The sequence below is a fragment of the Polypterus senegalus genome, chromosome 3 (assembly GCF_016835505.1).
Source record: "Polypterus senegalus isolate Bchr_013 chromosome 3, ASM1683550v1, whole genome shotgun sequence".
Taxonomy (NCBI): Eukaryota; Metazoa; Chordata; class Cladistia; order Polypteriformes; family Polypteridae; genus Polypterus; species Polypterus senegalus.
In genome coordinates, this window is record NC_053156.1 from 70,399,217 (window position 1) to 70,426,545 (window position 27,329).

Here is a 27,329-nt window from a genome sequence, read left to right on the forward strand (position 1 = left end):
TTGATATATTGTGTGTGCAAGAGACTAAATGGAAGGGTAGTAAGGCCAGGTGGATCAGAGGTGGATTCAAATTGTTCTATCATGGTGTGGATGGGAGAAGAAATGGAGTAGGGGTTATTCTGAAGGAACAGTATGTCAAGAGTGTTTTGGAGGTGAAAACAGTGTCAGACAGAGTAATGATTATGAAGCTGGAAATTGAAGGGGTGATGATGAATGTTGTTAGTGCATGTGCCCCACAAGTTGGGTGTGCGATGAATGAGAAAGAAGATTTCTGGAGTGAGTTGAATGAAGTGATGGACAGTGTACCCAAGGGACAGAAAGTGGTGATTGAAGCAGATTTCAATGGACATGTGGGTGAGGGGAACAGAGGAGACGAGGAGGTGATGGGTAGTATGGGGTCAAGGAGAGGATTGAAGAAGGTGAGATGACAGTGGATTTTGCAAAAAAGGATGTGCATGGCTGTGGTGGCAGCATGGTGGTGCAGTGGTAGCGCTGCTGCCTCGCAGTAAGGAGACCCGGGTTTGCTTCCCGGATCCTCCCTGCGTGTAGTTTGCATGTTCTCCCCGTGTCTGCATGTGTTTCCTCCCACAGTCCAAAGACATGCAGGTTAGGTGCATTGGTGGTCCTAAATATTCCCTAGTGTGTGCTTGGTGTGTGTGTGTGCCCTGCGGTGGGATTCCTGCCTTGTGTCCTGTGCTGGCTGGGATTGGCTCCAGCAGACCCCCGTTGGATATTGCGGGTTGGGAAATGACTGACTGACTGACTGGCTGTGGTAAATACGCATTTTAATAAGAGGGAGGAACATAGGGTGTCATACAAGAGTGGGGGAAGATGTACACAGGTAGATTATATCCTATGCAGAAGAGTCACTCTGAAGGAGATTAAAGACTGCAAAGTGGTGGGAGGGGAAAGTGTAGTTAGACAGCATAGGATGCTGGTCTGTAGGATGACGTTGGAGATCAAGAAGTGGAGAAGTATATCACTAAACATGCCTTCTAAAATCTTCATACTGCCTGAACAGAATAATCGCTTTAATATCAGAAGATCAAAAAAGTAAACATTACAAGTCCAAAGATTAAAGTCTAGGGTCCTCCTCAGAGACTTATACACTAAACCCATTATTAAATTTCTCAGTGGCCCCCAATAAGAGGCCAGGGCACAGAGAGCCATGCAGCAAGCACACAAACACTAGAATAAATCCAATTTTGTCTGTGCAAGCTGACCTGTGATTTCTAAAGACAGGTTCCTTCACGGGAATGTGATAATAAATCTGCTCTGTGTTTGGGGTCTACTGATTAATATATTTATGACTTTTCATTTGTATGTAATGGTTTATTGGTGAATTACTTGACTTAAAATGAGCATTGCAATCTCTGTAAAAGTTTAAGTACACTTTTATTATTTTATTACTTTCTTATAGAAAGTTAAAATTAAACAACAAACTCACACTATTCCCAGAAATATAGTGTCAGACTTAAACGTAAAAGTAAGGATCACTGAAGACCAGATATGGAGTTTTTTCTTTTTTTTCTCCTCAATATTAGCTTCACATTAGAAGAAAGCCAACACAAGAAAGGAAACAGCACAACAATCAACCACTCACAAAAATGTATGGGCTAAAAATAATGTCAATAAAAAGCAAAATGCATGTGAATCACTTGATCAGATAGGAACTGAGATCAGATAATCAAAGGATGATAAGTGAATGTTGGAGGTATAATGTAGAAAAGTGCAAAGTGCTACATGTTATGGGGCACAGTCTGGAAACCCTGGAGGTCATAATAATGGAGAGAGTTAAAACAAAACTGAGTGTCATTATGAACAATGCTGCACATCCTCTCTCTGACACACTAACATGGAGGACTTTCAGCCAATGAATAATTCAGGAGAAGTGTGTCAAGAAACACTACGGAGGCTCCTTTATACCAAAAGCAATACATCTACATAATGCCTCACTGTGACTGTGTCAGAAGTTTTCTTTCTTTTTGAATTTTCTTGCTTTTAGTCATTCTGGTGTGTGTTCAGACCTTTGTGTATGCGTGTGTGTTTATCTATGTATTTATCTATGTATTTATGGACTTTTTTGGAAAAAGCCAAATTTCCCCTTCGGGACAAATAAAGTTCTATCTATTTTTCTAAGAGGGCAACAGGAACATCAATAATAAATACAAGATGGGAGACAATGTCCTACAGGCAGCAACCCCTGAAATGGTTTTAGGGGTTTATGTTGACGCAGCATTTTCATCATCCTAAACAAAGAGCAGAGGCTTTTAAAAAGGCAAATAAAATTTTAAACTATTGAATATATATCAAAGGACAGTTTGCTTAGACTATATAATGCATCTGGTCACCACGTTACAAAAAATACATAGCAGCATTTGAAGCTGCCCAAAGAAGAACAACCAGGTACATCCTAGGACTTCAAGGATAAGCTTGGTATTTCTTAAGTTGAAGTTATTTTTTTGCAAACATATATGCATATGTCTTGCGAAATTTTGTTTTAAGATTAAGCGTTTTCTATAAAGACTTTGGAAAACAAAAGCTTTAGAACTTATTGAACACGTCCATTTTGCAAGCCAGGACAGTTAATACATATTGATCAGCGTCTTACAATTAAACACACACTGCAAAATAGCTTATAAATATAAATTTTGAACAACAAACACCAATATTATGAGGATTCAGTCATTTTAAAAGAAGACCAGCAAGCTCAATGCTCTTCTTCTTTCACAATAACCTTTCCACCCCAGTGGTATGATTTCCTATTGTAAGACAAAAATCACAGTATACTGTTCATGCCATGTGGTTGGTTTCATGTTGGTTTACTTCTGTATTTATGTGGGAACTCACACAAGTGAATAGAAAATGCATCCTTACCTTAAGATAAATAGTACCAAGAATATGTGATAAAATGATAATTCTAAGATTTACATCAAAATGTTTGCCGCTTCATCTGTAAGTTTTTACGCTTTTATTTTTCTTTTCCTTTAATATCATGTTGAACTTTGGCAGACTCAGAAAGTTAAACCTGTTCAATCTCAAGCAGACGAGACTGTGGAGATACTTAATCCAGATTTTCTTATTATTCTAAGGCATTGATAAAGTAGATCCAGCAGAATTCTTTCAGCTTCAGGGGGAATCATATACTTGAGGACACCAGTAGAAATTAAGGGGAAGTACATTTCGTTAAGGGAGTCTGGAACAAACTACTAAGACATGTAGTTGAAGCAGAAACCTTGACAAACTTTAGGAAGTATCTGGATGAGATTTAGGGACAGCTTAGATATCAGCTACACAAAGGAGCTTGATAATACTAAATTGATAATAAAAGTGTAGGCACTAGGAAGATTGTTCGTCCTTGTCACATTATTACAAGGGAACTGTATTTTTTTAATATGGAGTGGATTTTTATAATTTTTACTTGTTGAGATGTGGCCACTTTTGCATTAATGATCATGTTGTTATATCTTTTCTTTATTTTCTTATTGGCACATACAGTAAAGTCAATGTTATTGTGCACACAGAATCTGGTAAGATTCATCTATAATTACCATGACAGTAGCCTTGGTTACAAAAGGTGAAGATAAATGCTTATTGATTTTTTACACATTCTCATTCTTAAAGTATTGTTAAATGCCTCAGTTTAATTGTTTAATTAGGCATTTACATTTCTGCTCATTTTACAAAGACCAATACTTTAATTACAGATATTCGCATTAAATGACTTTCACAATATTGTAGCATTTCAACACTTGTAACATTTGATCTTTTCTTTGGAAACATCTCATTTATTTTCTCATCAGTTACAGGCAGTTCATAAATATGTGTTGTCTACAGTCTATTAAATATATTAGCCATGCCAATGCTTTATTGTGTGACATATACAATATGTAGTTAAATCGCATCCAATAAATTACCACCAGCCATTCATCTATTTCCTTAATCCACTTATGGAGTAAAGGGCCACAGTGTATATCAAGAGTAGCGGGCATGGGGTGCCATGCCAGTACATGGTACATTTAGAATTAAAAAAGCCTAGTTGCTAGTTAACCTATTACATGTGAATGAGGATTAGAAATATGGAGAAGATGTACAAACTCCACAGATACTTCAATGGGGGGATTTAAAAACAAGTTCCTGGGTATGTTTACAGTTCAATTTCCCAGTTTTTCTGTGGCACAGTGGGTAGAGCTACTACTGTGTCACAACTTCAGAGTCCTGGGTCTGAACTTTGGCTTAAAATCTTCCATTTGACGCCTGCATGTATTCTGCAGAACTGTTTGAGCTTTTTTGCAGGTATTTTAGCTGTCCAACCCAATTTCAAAGAAGTCATATTAAGTTTACTTGCTAAGTTTTAATTGTCACGATATGAGTAAGCACAGGAATGTGTATGTGAATTTGCCATACAGCAGACTGCTGCCCCTTGCTATGTTGATTTCCACCTTGTACCCAAAGTGAACAGGAAAAGTGCTGACTCCCAATGTTCCAAAACTACAGTATTTCAATATGTTTCTGCTCAGAAACACTGAATATAAAAGTACAAAAATCTTGAAAATCATAAACATAATTAAAAACATAATTTAACCATATCACTTAATACATATTTTATATTTATTATTGATTAAGATTATCTTAAACTTCCTACACATTTCCTACACTTACTACAGATTTTCTTGATTACTGCTCAATAATCAAAGAGTTTTGAACAAGAAAGCAAAAAAAGGACATACCTGTCTAGAATGCCTGATGAGTCATTCAGCTGAGCTGCATGATTTTCAGCTTGGAGGACCAGTTCTGGAAGATTGTTTTCAAGCAAAGTTTTGCTCACTTTTTCAACTTTGTCCTTCAGCTGGTTACCAAGTGGTGACATGTTCTTTTGAATTTTCTCTAGGTCCTTAAGAGGAAATAAACAAAAATGAATGTGAAAGGAAAACGGAAAGGGGAAACCCTTGTGGAAACAGTGAGAATGTGCAAAGTTGACAGCAACTCTCATTTTGTTACAAGCCGCTCAACTTATTATATAACTCTGGATATGTAAGTAAAACAATACAAAAAAGGAGTTCTGTGGAACCAGAGGTTATTTGGAAAGTACAGTGACCTGTTGGTCACAGAGCACCGTAGGGCTTGTAGGTTTACCTAAAAGTAACCTCAGGATGGCATGTATATAGGCATTTCTTACACCTGCTCGTTGGCTTTAATGTCTGGATGCCACATGTTTGGAAAGCTTAATATTCTAAAAGCAGTGTGGCCTGATTTGTCAGGGATGAAAGCTGGACATAATAATATACATCAGTGAAAGGCTGGACTGTTGTTGTAAAACAGTGGAACTATATAAGAAAGGGCAGAGAAGACTCTTTTTTCACCCAAGAGATTGTGTTCCTTCAATGTGAGTATTGACATTCCTTACATGTTCTATAACTCTGTGAGGGCCAGTGCAATTTTCTGTACTGTTGTGTGCTGGCCCGTAACATCACTTCAAGAGTGGCCCAATGAATCAACAAGCGGATTAAGAAGGCAGACTTGTTATGGGATGCACTTTCAACCCATTGGAGGTTGCAGTGGTGGAGAAAGAATGAAGACAAAAAAAGAAGTGCTGTTATGAACAATTCTGTGCATTCTCTTATGACACATTAGCACTGAGTGCTTTTAGCCAGAAGAAGTATGTCATACATACAGCAAAACATCTTTATAATGCCTCACTGTGGCTGCTCTTTTATCTTTATCCAACTCAGACATTTTCTACTTTTTTGTAATTCTTTGCTTCTTTGTGTGTATTTGACAGGGGGTGTTGATTGTTTGTTTTAGCATTTCTTGAGATTCTATATAAAGCTACATTTTCTTCTTTTAGACAAATAAAGTACTCTCTTTCTGTACAAATAGAATTACACATAATTATTGCAACTAATTCCTGATGCAGTACTTTACTTCATTATTAGTGCTCGATACTAGTGGATGCTGGCATTCAAGTTAGGAATTGTTTTAGAAAAATGCTTAGGGAGACATATTGAGCCACATTTCTGTCTTGGTTACAGATTCAGGTTACACTTTCTAGCTTTAGCCAGATCAACTACTTTCTTCCTGGTGGCTCATTTTAGTATCTAACACTTTTCAGAATTTTGTCTGTACTTCACCCATACCTCCATATTTTTGCCCTTTTTCTTTCACTACTGTTTCTTTACTCTTACATTTTTTTTGTCATCTAGTTCAGAGCCACAGACAGTGGAGCCCTGAATATAATCAGTGCTATCAAGAGTTGCCACCATTTTGGTGTCAGTTATCTGAGAGGAACACAAAACACCCCTTTCTTCTGCAGTACTTAGCTATGGCATCTTTTTTTTTTAATGATTTTTGGTATTCTGCTTAATGTTATTTAGAACACCTCTCATGCGGTAGGCACTGATATATAGTAGAAGGTTGCAGTTAGACAAAAATAAACTATTGGCCATAATGTATTTTTGCCTAAGGACACAATATTTTAAAGGTTTTGGGTGTGTACAATTGCCCACTAGATTTGATTTTTGGCTATTTTGGGCTATATGACTTAGCATCCGTTTTATTTCTGGAGCATTATGGTCTGGCAGCATGTAGGAACTGAGAATGGTGCCCCTCTTCATGTCAGAAGGCGCTGTTTGCACTCTTGAAGGTATTCAGTCAGTTGGGGAGTGAGGATTTCTCTCTTGCTCAGCATGATGAGACAGCTATGGGTTTGTCCCTTTTTTTAACTCAAAGCTCGCTGGTGTACATTCCAGGACTGGCGCTAACAGCAATATCCACAAAAGCAAATTCCCACACTGAGACATGGAGAATTCATGACTTCCTTGCACAGACTGATGCGTCCTTCATGTGCACATTTATTTACTTAGGAACTCTATCAGGCTATTTGCTTTGAACATCATGTCGTTATATGAAGAATACATGAAGTATCATCTTTTGATGTTCCATATTTTGTTTTTACCTTGGCATTAAATATCTATAAATTATAAAGAGTACAGGCAGCAGTGAGTACATTTTGTTTTTCAGTAATGAAAAGAGACATACAGTATATCATGAAAGTATTAATCTGTGGCTGGAGTCTGTCTAGTGTGTTGTTAATGTTACAGTTATGGGCCATGTAGGATAGCTATACTGAAACTCTGGCATGTACGTAACAACTTGAGACATTGCGCATTAAATAAATCTGGAATTAGCTTGGTATTGAAACCTTAAAAGATTTGCATACTGGGAATATATCTGCCTTGTTTGATAAACTATACCTCAAAAGCAAGCTTTCTTCAAAGGATTTATTTACTGTATATAAGTTACAGACTTTGCTATGTTCATAATGGCTAACACGGTACAACAACCTAGTACTACAGACTTTGCTACAAAAGCTAATTTACTTTTTGAACTGTCCACATAACCTGCGGTAGAAATTACATTTGTTTGGAATTGATAAAGACATTGGTAGTATCTTAAGGCTATGACAAAGCCTCAGAATAGATCAGCTGTAGATAATCTGAGGTATCAATAGAAATCAGTTACAACTTTGGAAAATGAAAGGAAGTTAGTCCTTTCTTGATGTGCCTGCTTCAATGGGTGTCATATTTTGTGAATGTCTCCTATTCAGAATCTGCTGGTACAGTATATGTTCATAATGTATTTATTACACAGTCTTGGATTCACAGTAATATGTAATTTTCTAACGCCTCTGAAATCATATCTAATGGGACATTACTTCTTTATATAACAATATATTATGATAACAGAAACACTGCTGGTATGCCATTTTAGCTTGTCCAGCAGAAAGATTCTAAACCCACATATCCTTTCACAATGGGGCTAGGGTGTCCTATTTAACTTACAATTAGCAAAAGAGTCAAGAGGAGCCAAATTAAGTGGTTTGGATGTATAGCTAGAAAGCTCTCTTGCTGCTATTAATGAAAGGTGATCAAAGCATGGCCCACACTGAGAAGACACTGAGGTCAGTGCCAAGACACAATGGAGAGATCATGCCTCTCATCTGGCCTAGGAAGTCCCCATGGGTGGTTGGAAGGAATTGCTGTGGACAGGAAGGCCTGGTGGGCCCAACTCAATGTGTTGTTAACACAGCTGCTTTTCAGGGTAAGCAAAGTAAAAATAATATTGAATGATGATGCTAAATTGTGTCAAGAGAAGCAGTTTATAAATTCTTTAGACTCTAACAGGCATTTATTAATGTTATGTTCAATTAATTGAGCATGCTAAACCACACTGAATCTTCTCAATATTTCTGTATTTTGAATGATTACCTCAGAATTATTTTTCTGTGCTGATCTTGAGTAGGAAGGGTATTTAATTTTAGGTCACTAAGAATTCATTCTGTATGATTTATTATTTTTAATGTACCAGTTTTATTGTAATCATAAAGCAGAATATTGAGCTTTGTTGAGAACTGCACCTTACCAATAGCATATGTGTAAGTTTATTTCAGATTGCATATTTGAAAGAACCTTCTATACATGTCGTTTTGCTTGTGCAAACATAAAATCCACAAGTGATTTAATAAATTATTGCTTATATACTACTTGACTTGCTTTCTTTCAAAATATAGTGCTGTGACAATGCAGTTTTTAACAGTGAAAGCACTCAAACCGTAAAATTCTTAAATAAAGTGTGAATTGGATGTCAGAATAGAACATGATTTCACTTGAAGTGAAAGTGAAGTGAAGTGAATGGCACTGTTAATTGCCTTGTGACTTTTTTGCTGTATAAACAAACAATAGATTTCTTAATTCTTTGTTCACTTAAAATACAAAGCTAAAATGTACTACCATGAGGGGCCTATATTCCCTTGTTTATAATATAGTGATTCAAATTCTGTCTGACCTTCGTTTTTGTTTAGTTTTTTTATGTGCTTAAAAAAGGCTATCTTTATACATGTAAGACAAATCCTGGTTATCAGACTGCACTTTTACTATTCTTGAATGACACAACTGAAAAACAGATATACAAAATACTGTAATTACATTACTTAAAATGTGATCATTATAAAACAAACTGGAAAAATGATTTAGACCTTTTCACCATTTTTGTCATACTCTCATCTGAGTAAAAGTTTCTTCTTACCAAGAAGAACCTAAGTTCCGATACATTCACATTTTCTGTCTTTAATATGTACTTTTTCAAGGTTGTACCTTAACCAGCCACCAAATTAACTGGAATTTCTTAAATATATGCAGTACAGGCTTTTTCTTTTTTAAGTACAAAGATAATTCTGCCTGTGTATGATTGTTAGGAACTGGCACATTATGAACAATGGAAAGAAATATCAAAGCAACCCCAGTTACATGTCACTCAGAAGGAAAAAATCCAATTGCAACAGTGACTGGCAGATAATCAGATTTTCCGTCTTGAACAGAACCAGATCAATTAAACTGACAACTGTGATTTACCACAGGGAAGGACAGTCAGGTAATGTATGAACAAAATCTAAAGATATCTCTTCAAATCAAACTGTTGTTTTTGGCCCCTGAAGAGGTAGCTGGCCTGCAATATAGATTAAAAAGCATGGACCAAGGCCAGCGAGTTTACAGCTTGTTTCCTGTTATGCTGCTGGGTCGTTTTGATCACAAGAATGACAAAAATGAAGGTGCTATGTCAGTGGTTGGCATAAAAGTGAGAGAAAGAAAAGAAAAGAAAAACCTACAAATCGAAAGAAAAGTTAATTCTGAGGTGTCAACCTTTGAGTTGCTTCAGAAATAATAACTACAAAAGGGAAGGAAAAAAAAATCAGCCTTGTCTCCAGTATACTTCAGTTGGAGAATTAGAGATGTATGATAATGAGATGTCTTACTTCAATTTCTGAATTTATGCCATCCAAAAGTTGACTTGCTTCCCCAAGAATATTCTCTCCTTCAGCAAGTACATCTTCTATGCCCTTCTTGCCATCATTGACAGCCTGCCTTTTTTCCTGGGCATAAAATAGAAATAAGATTTACATCAACTAGCTTTTGAATGTATGCTTGTCACTGATTAAATGAGCTCTTAAAAAAATGATGTCAATTATATTAAATCAAACTTAGATAATTATATTAAATAAAATATATTGCATTAAATGCTGCTTGGTTATGACTTATAGATAGTATATAGAAAACCCAATTACAGTGAAAAGTCTATAAGAGAAAAATTAATAATGTCTACACAAAGTAAAACTATATTCGAAAGGATTTTTTTGATTGCTCTCAGTAGAGCCATTTTACAAACTCTTAGTCTGAGCATCTAATACCCCTTTAGAGGCTCACGATAAGAAAATCACATTGTACTGCTCTGCCATTTTACGTGCCTCCAAGGCTGTCATGTTTCTTTGGTTGACGGCAGACAACTGGTTAGTGTGACTGATTTTTCCCTGGGCCTCCCTTAGAAGATTTTCAATGTCGTCCAGCTTATTCTGGTAATCTGTCATTTTACTTTCGACTTCCTTCTTTAGGTTCTCAGTTGTTTGATGGGGACCACCAAAAAGCCTCTTAACTTTGCGAAGAAGTGCATCTGCCAAACTGAAAGTGGAAAAAGGTAGAAGCTTGACTTAGTTTTTACAAAAAGCAATGTACATATATATATATATTTTTTTACAAACTGACAAGCAATGCAACTTGTCAGTTTAAGAAGAAAATAAAACTGCAATTTAAATATTAAAAACAGTGCTTAACTGCACCCACTCATCTGCATTCTAACATACTCATTCAATGCATGATTATTGTCAGTCAGAGTTCAGGGCTCAGATCTGCGGTACTGCCTGTGTGGAATTTGCACCTTCTCATTCTCACTGTGATTTTCTTTTGTTATTTTTTTTCATTGTCACATTGCAAAGATGTTGTATGATGGGTTAACTACCAATTCAAAACAGGCCTGGTATGAATGAATCTGTGCATTGCCCCCTGTCTATGAATGACAAAGAACTGGATAAGCAAGTAGCTAAATGGAGAAAATGTACAGGAGAATAAACACACATGTATTTCAGAAATACTGGGAAGACACCAGTGTCAATTTTCATCAAAAAGGCATGCCATTAAAACAGATGGCTATGCGAACTTTTCGCCTCTCTTTCCTGTTCAGTGCCATGGTGATTCATGAATCGGCACAACCCAAGTTCAGAGATAATGTAACCCACAGTTTAATAAACACTGATTTAGACTGAAAAGAGATGCCCCTTCCATCTTATCATTTCATAGGTCTCTGTGGAAATTGTCAAAGAAAGATGGCCTTGTCTGTAAGTTCATGATGTGTAAGGGGTGTAACGGTAGAGTTGACTTATAGAATGAAATCTATAGGATGTAAGTTAACTTGTTTGAAAGACTGTGAGAGTAGAATAAGATATGTAGTGTGGAGGAATGGCCAAGGAACTGGTTGTTAAACCAGATGAATGTTAGCTCATGAAAGGCATCTGCCAAATGCACAACAAAAAGAGGCACACAACAGGATATTGAACTGCATATAATTCCTGTCTACCTTGATGAAAAAAAAAAAAAGTCTGACAATATCTTATAAAGTGTCACACATGCATATTATTCTAAACACTTCAAGCACAGAAAGGATCTGAGATTTCAAGATATTGCCATAATCAAAGAGCCCAGAAGATGACCAGTAAACACAAAAATTTTGATCCAGTGCTCCAGTTTAACATATGGATATAAACTACTTTTCATTAAGCTTTAAGGGGAATCGTGTTCTTAATCTTTGACTTGGAAGAAAACACTGTGATCTCAGACAGGAAAACGCAAAAACACACAACAAATAAATAACTCATTCTGAGAAGAACAGACTTTTTTCCTTGGAATTCCTCTTAACTCAAATAAAAAAAATGCTGCCACTCTTTGGAAAATGATCTATGTTACACATACAATATGTATATATTTTGCAGTGTTAGATGCTTGTGTCCATACTAGTGTATGTAATAAAAGATTAAATGATGCTTGCTCTTAATTTTATCTCTTAATTCCAAATCTGTGCAGGCAAGTGTTTTAAAATAAAAAAAGCACCATAATGTGCCACTAGATGGTGCTGCCTATGCTTTGATTGCCATAAGAAGAGTACAGGGGTGAAGAATGAGGAGTGAGAAAGACAAAAGAAATGACATCAACTTAAAGTTTTACAGTATTAGTTGCTGAATCGTTTTGAAATGAAAAAAGCAAATTGAATAAAGCAAAAAATGCAATCAATGATGCTTTTATTTTGTTCATACTTTGTTTCTTAGAAAATAAAATAAAAAATATCTTAGGATCAATATACTGCAAATTGGGCTGGACACCAAAACATAAATAAAAGCTAGGAATTTTTTTAACTCATAAAAACCATCCAAGGGTGCTAACTCCAATTTCTGCAGATGTGCTCAGATTGGTTAAAACAGTTGCCAATGTTAGTATGAGGATTATACAATATTAATATTTTCCAAACACCTCTTACCCTAGTTCTTCATCGGAGGCATGCTTATGTTTGTCTAGTCTTCTCTTCCTTAATTCTGCTAGCATCTTCTCTACATCCTTACGTATCTCTGGCAGGCTTTTTTCATGAGCCCCATCTTGAATCCCAAGAGTTTCATTTAATTTTTGACTTTTCTCTTTCAAAGCTGCAAGGAAAAATTGACTAATTAAAACATTTAAATTAACAGTTGTTTTTTTATAAAAATGCCAGTTATAATGCGTCTTAGTATTGTTCAGTATAATGGAAGGTATGCTAGGCAAAAGGTTACCAACTACATCACCAGGAAGGTTCAGAGCTTTGAACATATCATGACATAACTGCATGAGAGGGAGAGAGAGAGAGAGAAATAGTGAGAAAAATTCACATTGGAAGGGAGAAAGCGATAGCATACCAGTGTGTATTGGTAGAAACAGAAGTCAGACATCGTACAAAGGATGGAAAAACCACTGCAAGAGAAACAGAATGTTGACCCCAAAATGAATCAGAAAAGATTCATCCAGAATGCCAGAGGCGAAATTACTTAGTAGGCACCTGGTGTGCCTGAACATCTGTCAAGAAGAGAAAGAGAAAGGAAGACAGAGAGATAGAGATTGAGAGAGGAAGAGAGAGAGAGAGAGGGAGAGAGGGATATAACCTAACGACAGCTGCAAAACTTACTGAGAAAAATTGGTAACCACTGGGTCACTATCAGGGAATGCTCAGATAAGATAAGGAGAACTACTGTACTCTCCTGTTTAGCCGGTGGGGTCATAATACAGATCCTGTTAGTGAAGAATTATAAAATTAACATTTTTGAACCTATGTAAACTAGTTCAAGGTATCTGGTGGATGGAACTTATTCACATCAGTATTAACAACAAGGCAGGAAGGAAGAGAGTGACACCCCACAGCAAGATCCACTGATCCACACACCCACACTCAACACATGGTTAACTGAGAATTGTCATTTGACCCAACATGCAACCAAAGGGGTTTTGAAAGAAAACTAAAGTACACTGTGAAAAACCCATGTTGACACAATGTTTTAACTTCAGACATAACAATGCTTGGGGTGGCGTTAAAACAGATCAAGATTCATCCATGAGGTAGCGGTGCCAACCGCTCATGCCAGGAAGGCTACCTAAGAGACCCAGGCCTTTAAGAGTTAGTGCATTAGGAACTTTGTTAAACAGAACCTGCCCGATTTTCCTCATCTTGCACCCTCATCCATGCTGGAAAAAATATTGCTCAATTTCAAGGACTTAGACACCATCTCTGCAATATATAAAATTATTTTACACTGCCTCCCTTTTAAAGATCCAAGAGGACACTGGGAAAAAGATCTCTTAATCAATATATCAGAAAAGGAGTGGAAAATAGCAATGCAGAGAATTCACTCGAGCTTCATATGCGCAAAGCAAACAATTATTCAACTCAAAATTATATATCGAGCACATCTGTCTTGCCTAAAACTCTCCACAATGTTTCCAGGGAAGGATCCAACCTGTGAACGCTGCAATCAAGTCCCAGCCTCCCTGGGTCACATGTTCTGGGCCTGCATCAAATTAACATCATTCTGGATCAAAATTTTTAATTACCTTTCAGACAGCCTTGGACTCACAATCCCTCCTAACCCATTAACAGCTGTGTTTGGTGTTCTTCTAGATGGGTTTAAAGTGGAGAAGGACAAACAAACTGTGATTGCATTCACTACACTTTTGGCACGCAGACTTATCTTGCTAAACTGGAAGAATCCTAACTCTCCTCTTTTAAGTCAGTGGGAAACCAATGTTTTATTCTATTTGAAATTAGAAAAAATCAAATACTCAGTTAGAGGATCTGTACAGATTTTTTTCAAAACATGGCAGGATCTAATCAGTAATATCTTAGAATAAGCTTTTAAAGCACAGAGGAAGCAATTATTTCCGCATTTCTTTTTCTTCTCCATTCATCTCTATTGCTTATTAAACTCATCAATTTAGGTATGTTTACAAGCTTTAAGCTTTACCCCATTGGCCATGCTCTCTCTCTCAGGGGTGGGGGTCGACTTCTTCTCAATCCTAATTTTTGTAAAAATTGATTGATTTTTATGGAATGATTACAATAAAATTAATTAAAAAAATAAAATAAAAAGAGTTAGTGCATAGCCACTAGGAGCCACTAGAGATAGTTCTAGCCTGATGTTTCTGCAGAACAAAGTCGATTTTGACTGCAAAAGTTATTCTAGGACTTGGCCACAATTGAGCCCAGGAGTTTTTAATCACCTTTGGCCATTCAGTGTGGAATAAGTAGGAGATTTGGGGGTGAAGACAAGAGGATGAGGGTGGGACCATAATGATGAGTTAAGCAGGCCCTTTGTTTGGCACAGACCTCACCTCACAGTGGGGCCTCACCACAATACAATACAATAAAATACAATTTATTTTTGTATAGCCCAAAATCACACAAGAAGTGCCGCAAAGGGCTTTAACAGCTTAACCTCTTGACAGCCCCATTGCCTTGATTGTCTAAGAAGACAAGGAAAAACTCCTTAAAAAAGCCCTTGTAGGGAAAAAATGGAAGAAACATTGGGAAAGGCAGTTCAAAGAGAAACCCCTTTCCAGTTAGGTTGAGTGAGGAGTGGGTGTCGAAAAAAAGGGGGAAATACAATACAATACACAGAACAGAACACAAGTAATCCTCAATACAGTATAAAAAAAACATTACAAGTACGGAGCAGAATTTAACAGTAGATTACAGTATATCACATAATATGATTTGGATATACGGTCCGCCACTTTAGCCCTTTGCTTATGTTTCAAATTTGAGCCATTTAAAACATTTCCCAAATTACTGTGGTTCTTGACTAAAGCACAAATTAATCTCACTTCTCTCCATAAACACAAACACCAGCCACTCTTCTGTATTGTCATGGACTCTTCAAAGGTGGTCTGTTGGAAATTACCATGGTGAGCTGATATCTACTATTTCTGTTTTAATTAGAGATGAAAAAAATATCCCAACTCTTTCTTTTCAAAACCCATAAATCAAACAATTCTTGATGCAATATTATTTCTACATTGGATTCGGAAAGTATTCAGACCCCTTCACTTTAATTCAGTACCTTGCAGAAGTCCTTTAGTATCATTTATAACTTCAAGTCCTCTTGGTTAAGTGCCTACAAGCTTCACACATGTGGATTTGGGGAGTTTATCTCATTCTTCCTTGCAAAGCCTCTCAAATTTCATTAGGCTGGATGGGAGGCATCTGTAAACTGGCAACATCAGGTCTCTATACAGATATTCTATGGATTTAAGTCTCAGCTTTGCCTGAGCAACTCAGATAGTCAAAAACATGTCCTGGAAACAACTCCAGTGTTGTCATGACTATATGCGTGGGCTTTGCTGTGCTAAAAGATGACAATCCTATTCTGAGGTCATGTGCATTCTGGAACAGGTTTTATTCAAGGACCTTTTTGTACTTGACTGAATTTACCGTTCCCTCACTTCTGACCAGTTTTCCTGTCCCTGCCACTGACAAGCACCCCTATAGCATGATACTGCCACTGCCATTCTTCACTGTAAAAATAGCATTAGGCAGGTTAAGAATAGTGCCTAGTCTTTGCAAATCATATTGCTTTGAATTCTGGCCAAAGAGTTCAGTTTTTGTCTCATTTAGACCAGAGAGTCTTTTTCTTCATGCTCTGAGGGTCCAAGCAGACTGTCATATGCCTTTTACACAAGAATGTGTTTCATCTATCCACTCTACAACGAACACCTTATTGATGTAGTGCTACTGAGATGGTCATCCTTCTAATAGGTTCTTCAGTCTCATCAGAGGAATTCTGAAGCTCAGTTACAGTAACACTGTATTCTCTGCCACCTCCCTGACTCAGGCCCTTCTTGCCGGGCTACTTAATTTGGCCAGACAGCTAGCTCTTGGAAGAGTTCTGGTAGTTCCAAACTTCTGTCATTTCACAGTTATTGAGGTCACTGTTCTCCAGGGATAACTCCAGACTTTAGAAATGGTTTAATCCCTTTGCTGATCTATGCCTCACCACAATTTTATCACTGAAGTCTACAGTGAGTTCCTTGGACTTCATGGCTTGGTTTTCATCCTGACGTGCACTGTGAATTGTGGAACCTTACAAACAGAACACATTTGTGCAACTTTCTAAATTGTGTATGTCCAATCAATTCAGTTTGTCACAGGTAGACTCCAATCAAGTTCTAGACACATTTCAAGGATAAATAAAGCAAACAGGATCCAACAGACCACAATTTGGAGTGTAATAGCATTGGGTTGAATACTTACAGGAATGAGGGATTTCAGATTTTTATTTTAATTAAATTACAAACCTTTCTGAAAATGTGCTTTCAACTTATCATTATAGATTATTTAGTGTAGAATGATGAGAAAAATTAAAATTTATCAATTTAAAATTAAATCCATAATACAATAAAGTGTGCAGAAAGTGAAGTGGTCTCAGTACTTTCTGAATCCACTTAATGTTCCACAGCCCACATAATTGTCTCCATGTAATATCTAGAAAAAAATCTCTATCTTACAAACATTTCTTGTTTACAGCCATTTTTGTTCAGGGCACTTTAGAAACTCTTACAGGTTGTCGGAGTTTCATTGTCTCCAAAGTGATTAAACTGATTTCCAGAATGCTGTTCTCCGGGTGTTAAGATTTTTGATCAAAAGATATCCTTGTCATATTGTTGACAGAGTTCTCATCCTTGCCTATCTTTGCCTCTATTTTAGCAATCTAATCATTAAACACAGTCTTACTATTTTACCTATAGATTCTGTTAGAGAAGCCTTTTTTACAAAGCTATTCATGACCTAATAGTGCCAACTACCCAAAATATGTAGATTGTCTCTCCGCAGCTCTCTTCACACTAGAACCCATTGTTGAGTACATTTTGCAACAGGAAGATTTTATAACACATGTTTCTAGCAACACAACTATATTTGGTGTGCTTGGACATTGCACTATATCACACATTGGGCCTCCTGCTGATGTAAAATTGTTATTTATTGCATTTCCTGTTCAAAGTATCCTGCCATCTATATAGGTTAAACAGAAAAAAATCTTGCAGTTAGTTCAAGGAATGTGACTGAGCTGTTAAAAGTATTATCTAACTAATTTTAGAAAATTTCAGGCTGGTGTTCAGATCTGTGGTAAAGTGAGATCCGCAGCTGGTTGGAGTTTTAAAAAAAAAAAATCACAAGAATCGAGTCTTCAGGAGGGGGAGTGGTAGTGCGGTGAGAGCGATTCCCGTGCGTGATGCGGGAGTAGACAGCCCTACATTTAGTGCACAGGTGCAAAATCGCCCACAGCCCTAACTGACACTGGGAGCTGCTGATTGCCACAGCTGTGCCACGTCCCTGCATTTAAAAAAGGAAGCTTGAATGTGAGGGGGTATCAATAAAAAAAAGAAAGGAGAACGTACTAGGAGTTTAAAGTGAGAAGAAAAGAGGCAAGAGTATGAGAGGAAGACGGTGTGAGGAAAGGAAGCAGACAGATGGGTATGGAGTCCCAGGAAGGAGTGTGTCCAGCACTCAGGAGGGGGCTGAAATGGTCACTCCTGTTGAGCAACCAAGTAGCAGGAACGACCATTGTACTCAGGAATGTGCTCTCACTGGGAACAACGAACAGACTGGCATAGGTGGGAGGACAGGGAGCTCATGCTGGGAGTAGCCGACATACTGGTAGAGGTATGAGCAGAGCAGGGCTCGGGGGGTTGCCCGGGGACGTCAAGGGAGTGGCAACAGGGACACGAGCCAGAACAAAAGGTTGTCTAGGTCAGCTGGCAGACTTCTCCTCAGTCTGCTAGATCAGCTAAGAGATAAGACCAGGAGGAATTGGTTTTAAAGGGGCACCAAGGCTAGTGTTTTTAAAGAAGTTTCCTGCTTGTGTTTTAACCTCTGATTTTAATGGATATTGATTGGGACTGTTTTAACCTCCACTTTCACTTTTTATGGATTATTTATTTATTAACTTTTGAGCTCTGCACTTTTTGAACACTTGCTTTTGTTGAGTTTTTAATAAAAAGCATTTGCACTTTTCACCATCCCCTTGCTTGGTGTGTTTTGTCCTCATCTGCTCAGCTCATCCCGGTCATGATTATCAACGTTGTCGAGTTCAAGAAGCTCCCAAAAATGGAAGTGGGAGCATGGAGCCGACCCACATCATCACAAGATCCAATGTAATGTTTACATATTTCAATGAAATTCTTACTTTCATGTCCCCCACAGACTAATGACATTGGTATATTACTAATAGCATGTATATCATACCATTAATATATTCAAATTTAGATGCTGATGAGCATAAATTGAGACATCTGGGCTTTTTGTCAGATTCTTGAGGCAGTAAAAACACTACTGTGCCTTCTTTTGAGGACAGCCGAGATGAGTGGTGTAGACGATGTGATGGCGAATCCAAGAAATTTAAACCTTCTCCACACCATCCCCCCTGATGAAAATGGAAATGTTCTGCACTCTGACAGCTACAACTGTTGTCCTGGCACCTCTGTGAGAAACCAAATCTTTCCTCTGTAAGCTGTTTGTTCATTGTTGGTGATCTGGTTTCCAATAATGGTGTCATCAAAACATTCAGTACAGGAAGTGAATCTGCTATCCATACATGTTGGGCTCACAAATTATTAAATCCAGTTATGGGGGTGTTTAATGTGTTCCAACACCGATTACACAAAACACCACACCGCAATGGGAGTAAGTTCTTCTGCTCTGTATTCATTAGGATTGTTTTCTTTCATGCAAGGAGTAATACTGTAATTGTGTTATTGAAGCAGGTGAAGAGCTTTGATTCAATTAGTGTGTGGCATTAAAGATGTCAATGAAAACAGCAGTTAATTAGACACTATAGGTTATAAAATCTGCCCTAAAATTACATCTCGACATCAAGTGATTTATAAATCCTCCTTACATCATTCATAGAAACAAAGGATAAACTATACAGTACTGTATACCCAAGCATTTCCACATTGTCCCTACTTCCTACAGTAGTTCTTGCACAGGGTACATCATTGGTTCAGCTTAGTTTCAGACTATGGTTCTATTGTGATGTATGTCTTGTGTAATATTTGTCATATCCAGCTACACTGGATAAAAGCGTTATAAAATTTGATTTTCAGGGCCACGCTGCAATACAATTGAAAATAGTTTGCAAGCCTCAGGATAAGAATAATAAAGTGAGGAAATAAGTGAACCAATAAATTATTTTTTTTACTCTTTCTAGTTTAGTTACATAACTGCAGTTAAAATATTAAATAATCAGATCACATTTTGGTAAGGTAAAATATACCTCACTATGATTCCCCTCAGATCAGAGGCTTAATCTTGTCATATGGTTCGTCTGTGATTCAGCTTGTTTATTTAAATGTTTAATAAATTCCTTTTAAAGTTTTCCAGTCTCTTCACTCTGCTGCCTAAAAAAAATCAAAGTGACACAGACTGATTTTTGAACCCTCTTCACTGTCTTTACTTTTTTTAATAATATGTTTTGTATTGACTACAAACATCAATCAATCTATTCTCCTACAATAATTCAAAGATATTCTGATGAAAGTTAACTTATTTTTAAACTCTGTTTACCATTTTCCCCAGGACTCAAAGCTAATCATTTAATGTCACATATAATCTTCTCTATACCTCTCTCACCTGCTTCAGACATGCACTTCTTGAAACATTAAGAGCCGAAACATTGATCCTAAACTTGCTTTTTTTCTTTAAAAATTTTTAAGTTAGAATTAAGTTTCACCTAAATTTGATTAAGCAAGTTTAACAATGCCATGTTTTGATAATATTATAACAAAACACTTATGCAGCCCCATTGTGCCTTTAGCACTGTTTAAAGTAATGCAGTTGTTGAAGTGAGATAATGTAAAGCTTTTTTATATAACAACACAAATGGGTTGGACAAAATGTATGCACCCTTTTTATTTCAACAGGTTTGCTGGGGCGTCGGGTGAGAAACAACAGAGGGCAAGACGAGCAGGGTTCTTACTTTAATAGAAGAGCCCACACTTGAAACTGAGTTAACTAGAAAATATAAAATGATAATGGTAAACCTACTTGAGTGTATATCATAGCCTCCATGTCCTAAGATCTGTGTAAGAGGAAATTGTGAATTTTAGCTTAAGCATTATTATTGTATCACTTAACAGGCTAAAATGAAGCATTGCAATATTTAAACATTTATAAATCAAAGATTAAATTTTATTACAGTGCAGCTACATAAGTATCCAGTGTCCGCAGATGACATCACTTTTTAAATGAAAGATGATTGTGAGGTGAGTAGAAAAACTGGATCATTAGGAAACTGGAAAGACCTGGAGATAGAGGGGAAAATGAAAGTGGTAGAAAAGCACAAAGACAAAAGAGATTAGGATAAAAGCAGATTGCAGGTTTATTGCTTTTGTTGTTTCGTGCAACTGTAGAAGAATAGAAGAAGCAAGAGGGTTTGTGCTACAACAAGTTAGGGGTCCGTGGCGGTGAGTGATTTTTTTATATAAAAAGAGTGTGGCTCAGGCTTGGTGGATGTGTGTGTACCACTGGAAAGCTGTGTAGATGCAGGGTGTGCAGTTGACAAATTGGCTGATTAGCTCAACCATTCCTCATTGACACGCTGCGGGTCATTAAGCAAAGCACCTACATCCGTAAAAATAAAAGGAGTCTGAGCAGGAGAGACGAAAAAACAGAAAAAGAAGGAAGGAAGAGAAAGATATTTATGGAATAGGACAAAGGCATAGAGTTCCGGCAGAACAAAGATTAGAATTGGGAGTGTGAGTTGTTGCAGTTGACAAGAGGCTGGTGGTCGGGAGGCCTTGCGTTGAGCAAGAGGAAAGGCACCCTGGGTTGGGTCGTGTCTGTTGAGCACTGAAGGACGAGGAGTGGCTGAGGACTTTGAAGACCATCTCACAGATGTTGGGGGATGATGGTGGGATGATGGAGTTGGACTCTGGGAGTCGTGGAGGGTACTGACTGAGGTGGCTGAGATGAAAGTTGATTGAAGGTTGACTGTGCTTACTGGAGTCTTAGCTCCCCCTAAGGGATGGTTTATACTTCACGCTCAGAACGTGTACATGCACGTTCCCAGTGTTCATTTGACGCATCCTCCGAGCACGTCCTCAGAAATTAATATAATGTGTGCGCGAGTTGCAGTACCAGCAAAAAGTTGGGGGGCACAGTGTGATCAAGTTTTAACATGATTCAGAGACTGTGTTTACTATCTACATGTGACAGAAAGCCACTTTGAAGATTCTACAGGATCGATGTGTGTGCTACAATATTCAATAAATGGTTCAATGTGGAGAAGCAAAATGCCAACATACAAATGTATTCATGGTGCTTTTATAGTCAAGCGTCACATATTCCCCAAAATCATACCATCTTCTGTGCCTTCTTTTTTTTTTTTGCACCTTCACACAACATCAGAATGTACAGCAGCGTATTTGAGCCATAGAGAAAAAAATTAAGGACATGGTGAAAGGTCCATTTTGTGATTAAAATGGAAATTTTGGCTTTAATCTTGAAATGTCAATTTTAACCTTGTAATTTACTTTATAATTAAAGTAGACTGTCGTAAACGTTACCTTAAATCTGACCCACTTGTTAATCGCTACGTGCATCTGGGGCTTCCACCTGAACTGACAGCAGCAATCACCACACAGAACACATTACATTTATATTTCAGCTCTTTGCACATTTAGAATCCTTAGATTTACACTTGATATCACTTTCATGGTGAAATGCAGTAATCTATGTATATTGCATTTTACAGATAAATTGTTAACTTCATTTAAATGAGTACTGTTAATAATTATACATGTGGGGATGACACAGTGGCAGAGCAGTAGTGCTGCTGCCTCACAGGAGTCACATCGCTTGTGTTCCCTGCCTGGTTTGCCACAGTGTGCTCCAGTTTCCTTCCAAGGATATGCAGGTTTGGGGACTCCGTGATGCTAAAATGATGCGCATGTGTGTGTTTGCTTGTATTCACCTTGCATTGAGCCGATACCCTGTCCATGGATTGTTTCTGCCTCGTGCCCAATGCTAGCTGGAATGGGCACATCCCTGGATTGCTGGAATTAACCATTAAACATCCATCCTTTTCAGAGATATTGTGGCAAGGTGTCACCGGAATTTATTGGATGTTTCAGGCAATTCACAACACAGCGAAGCCGAACTTGTTCTCACCGTGATGATATCTCACACTGCCACCTGGTAGATTCCTCCAGATATACGTAAAGTACACGTGCAAGTAAAAACAATACAACGGTTGCAGTAGCGTCCACAGGTGCACACATCACATCTCGTTAAGTTTAAACCCGGCCTTAGAAGACCCAATGGGTGAGTGGAGGAGGTGGGAAAGAGACAGGCACTGTGGCTTGTAGGAGTATATAGAAGAAAAGCAACTCAATTTTAGCTCTGTTTTTAGACTTTATTTTTACATATCTATTTACAGAAGTATTAATTTATTGATTGATTTTAATTCCCACAGAAAGCGCTGTTTTTTTTTAAATTATTTATTAATTGAAGATTTTGCACCACACTATTTATTGGACACTGCTGGATTTTAATAATCAGTATTATGCACTTTTTCCATCAGTTTGTTTTTTTTGTTCCCATTGCACTAGTCCATCATTAATAACTGACCAGGGATGTCTTGGAAACAGAAAGATGCCAGAGCTGTGGGCAACCATGGCCTCACAGGGCTGCAAAAGAAGATAAGAGATGTGCCCTAGGGTTTAGTTATAAAAATCCAGTGGAAACATGAATTACAAATGGTGAGAAGGTTGCAACAGCAACATGGGGGAATCAGAGTGGATTGGACTGATAAACTCTGTTTGGCTAAATGGCGCATTCTTGTCAAATATTTTTCTTATGTTCTAATGTTCAAACAGCTGCTGTGCAGTCCAATTTGAAGACATTTGAAAAATATGATTTATTTCATTATCTATTGACCAGTAACGGCGTACTGCACGATTATGTACAGTGAATACACTTGACTTGAGCATTCATAGTTTTCAGACTCTTTCTCTGTCTCTGCTTAGCATTTGTTTGCTCAGAGGTTGATGCGCTTGCTACTTCCTGAGCAGCTCTTCTTTTCTCCACCCTAGCGGCCCGCTGCTTCTCTTCTTTCGTTGGCATCTTTTCGCATTTAAACTGATTAAGTTAATTTTTGTGTTGCAATTACTTAGTACGTTTTCTTTAATTTTTCACTTAAGCTGGCACTTAAGCCTTCAATCTGCCTCAAGAATGATTAGCGAAGGTGGTAGGGAATGAGAACGGCGCCCATAAACATGCATCATCACCCTGAAAGTAGATAGTAGACGTCACATAGTATATGTGTACCAAATTTCAAGTCAATATGTGGGTGAAACGGTTTGCAAACTACAGATGATTTAAAATCCTGGACAGACAAACGAACAGCCATGGTAGCGTATTATATAAGAAGATTTCATCATTTAAATAAGGAAACTATTGTGCACTAGGAACTATAAAGTAATGGTGATGGTGGCACATCAGTGGGTGCTTCTTTTTTATCCTGTCCCATTGCATGTGAACAGTCAGAGTCCCACACAGATAAACTTCCTACATTGTGCCCAAAGGTCCTACACTAAGCTGTGCCTCTCCCCATTGCTTGATGTTATACATTTAACTGAGAAAATTTTAGCAGGAGGGGATAATATGCCTAAGCTCAAAACTGCATTATTCTGTGAGTTTATGAATTTGTAAAAGTAGTGCCAGCAATTGACAGAATGTAGAGATGCCCATTTTAAAATCCTGCTATCAAGTTAAGAACATTACTAAAACTAAAAATAAAACTGCAAAACAGCCATTCTCATTCTAAAAGTGCCAGTATGCTGCATTACAGTAGGTGTCAATGTTGAACTGAAATGAGACAAACTTAGAAACTTGATGCTGTGCTTTTAGCAAATGATTAAAATGGTCAGTTGTGATTTATCAATGCCCTCGCTTCTTCCTACACATGTGTAAAGCTTCTAAATGATTAGTAGCTTTTGTACTGCTCCCTCAACTATCATTTTAATTAATCTAAATAAAAATGACTTATGGATCAGATTTAAATTTGTCACATCTTAACGGGATGTCATCAATCAAAATGTATACTCCTTTACACAAGGTAACCTGATCTTGTAAGTCTTTAGCTTAAAGGTGTAATTAATAGAGTGACCATGAAACACTAAAAGGAGAAAAGAGTGAAAAGAAATATATATAAAACACAATCAACGGAGATAATGTTCAGGGAAAAGAAAATCAAAATATTTAAAGTCAAGAAAATCTGAATTTTACCAAAGCAGAAGGTCCCCCCAGATAAAAACTGCAAAAGTACTTTCTGTGTAAAAACAAAATTTAAACAATGCAATGGGAAAAATAAAGGAAAATTGTACAAAATATCAAACTAAGCCCAAAGTAAACTCTGCATACCCACAGTGTGCTAATACTTGTACATGTCCATTCTCATTTCAAATATCTCAACATGTCTAAATTCTGTCTCTGTTCATCTATTGATATTCTCTTGCTCTTACCACTAGCCTTTCAAACTGGAAGCTTTTTCCAAGTTTACCTCCTGACTACAGATTTAAAGAGGCTGACTGACTGTTTTCTGGTGGCCCACTTTACCTGCACTGCACAACAGAGAAACCTTCCCATCCCCAGTGTTGGTTTCTTCATAGGCTCTACTTCATCCTGTGGCAGGCTAGTATCTGTTCTTTTACCATGTAATCTCCTTACTAGCTGAACAACCACTTATATAATTTCAAAATACAAAAGGTATTGTCAGTTATCTTGTGTGATAAGCATAATGGCACACTTCAATTAACACATGTACAAGACTGCAAGCTATCCATCCATCCACCCATCCATCCATCCATTATCCAACCCGCTATATCCGAACTACAGGGTCACGGTGGTCTGTTGGAGCCAAAGCCAGCCAACACTGGGCACAAGGCAGGAAACAAACCCCAGGCAGGGCGCCAGCCCACCGCAGGGCACAGACTGCAAGCTAGAATTGCAACTATTGATTCATTTTATTCTGTTTAAGATTTATGTACCTACTGCTATGACGACTGATCTTGATAAGCCTGGGTCAAGAAATGTTACATGCCATTGGATGGGATTTTTTTTTATACGAAGATACAAAATTTTTCACCAGGGAGTAGCCATATTTAATAACACCACTTCACCGTCCTGAAAAAATGATCTTGAACTCTGGACAAGGTCCCCATTACAGATCTCAAGAAACCTAACTTGCATGTCTTTGGAGATGTGGAACAGAAACTGAAATAGCCTGTGCAAAACCCATGCAGTTATGGGGAGAACATGCAAACTATACACATATAATAATGACTATATGAGGGATTTGAACCCAAGATACTGTGAAGCAATGTGCTGTCTTGCTGCCTCTCACTGGCTTATTACCAAAAATTTTAGATGGATATATGGCCTTAAAATAGCCAGTCAGTTTCAAAACTAACCATTGAATTAAGATTTAATCTTATGACCCTGACAGCAAAACATATACAATACAGACACTAAATGTTTACAGATATAGGGGCATGGAAACAGCTCCAAACACAACATTTAAAATACCTATCTACCTTACTACTGTAGTGCCTCCATACCTGGACAACTGCTCAAATACATCAATGGCAACAGCTAGATTTCCCGACAATTTCTTAACTTCTATATTTATTTCACACTCTCTCACAGTATTTAGCCACTCATTTTCCTCGATATTAAACCATCTCCAAGCTCATTATACCACTAAAAGGAGTGATCATTGACAGTCTGCTGTGCCAGCTAAACAGCTAAACATTTGTGACACCATGTACTGCTGTTTCCTGTACACTCGGTGCTCCCTTCTAAAACATTCCTGGTTACTGGTTGCATTCTGGTTAGGTGTGATTTTTTGCTCATTGTTCTTGGTAGAATTTTCAGGATCATTCAAGTCTCTAGGCAAGTAATCATGGACTGTCATTGTCAAATTATTATACCAATTCTTAATGGGATGAATATTAGAATTTTAATGGGACCCCTATACACATTAACCTGCTCATTCTTGAGTACTTTAGTATCATATGACAGTGAGTTTAATGAATAATTTAAAGGTAATTACATCTTCATTAGAGCAATTTTGTTCACAAATAAAAACAAGAAGCTTTTATGTCCATATCTTGTGCAAGAAAGATGTTTGAGCTTCAAATTTTAAGACTTCAACTGATATATTTGTCTTTAAAAATGTCTTCTTAAGCATGTAGGCTTGCAATAACAATTGAAATTAGAAAAAGAAGTCCAGGTTTTACTATTAATCTAATAGAATGGACAGATATTTAAAGATTTGATTACTTTTATGGTCAATCAATCTATATACAATGAGGTTCTGTACGCTTAGACGGATCTTAGTCAATTGAGTTAAGGGAGAATTTCAATTTCTTAAGTGACTCCTGACTGCTAGGGTGCCTTTTCTTTGCAGTAGACTTGTTCCATATGAGTCAGTCAGTCAGTCAGTCAGTCAGTCAGTCAGTCAGTCAGTCAGTCAGTCAGTCAGTCAGTCAGTCAGTCAGTCTGTCTGTCTGTCTGTCTGTCTGTCTATCTATCTATCTATCTATCTATCTATCTATCTATCTATCTATCTATCCACATGTGACTTGTCATCCTGGACTTAACAGTGGATAGTTGCCACTTCTGCTACCTGTGCTTCTGAAATATTAACTTTAGAAAGGCCAATAAAATGGTAAGAGGTATCAACATGTAATTGATTAATAATTACAGTGTGCACGTGTTTCATAGAGGTTTCAGGGTTGCTGAGGTTATCTGACTGAGAAATACTCTGTGCATTCTCATACAAGCCAAACACAGTATAATTATTGCTATTATGT

General features: G+C 37.4%; 1 protein-coding gene across 8 annotated transcripts in view; it reads right to left on the bottom strand.

The window, feature by feature from the left end:
• The window catches only part of lama2 (laminin, alpha 2), an 852,572-nt gene that overhangs the window by 145,734 nt on the left and 679,509 nt on the right, over positions 1-27,329 (bottom strand). For all 8 annotated transcript variants that reach the window (XM_039747473.1, XM_039747472.1, XM_039747479.1 and 5 more), the window contains 4 exons: positions 12,418-12,580; positions 10,301-10,511; positions 9,812-9,928; positions 4,731-4,894 (listed from right to left, as the gene is read on the bottom strand). In XM_039747473.1, coding sequence (XP_039603407.1) covers positions 4,731-4,894; positions 9,812-9,928; positions 10,301-10,511; positions 12,418-12,580 — 655 coding nt within the window. The remainder of the gene's footprint in view (positions 1-4,730; positions 4,895-9,811; positions 9,929-10,300; positions 10,512-12,417; positions 12,581-27,329) is intronic.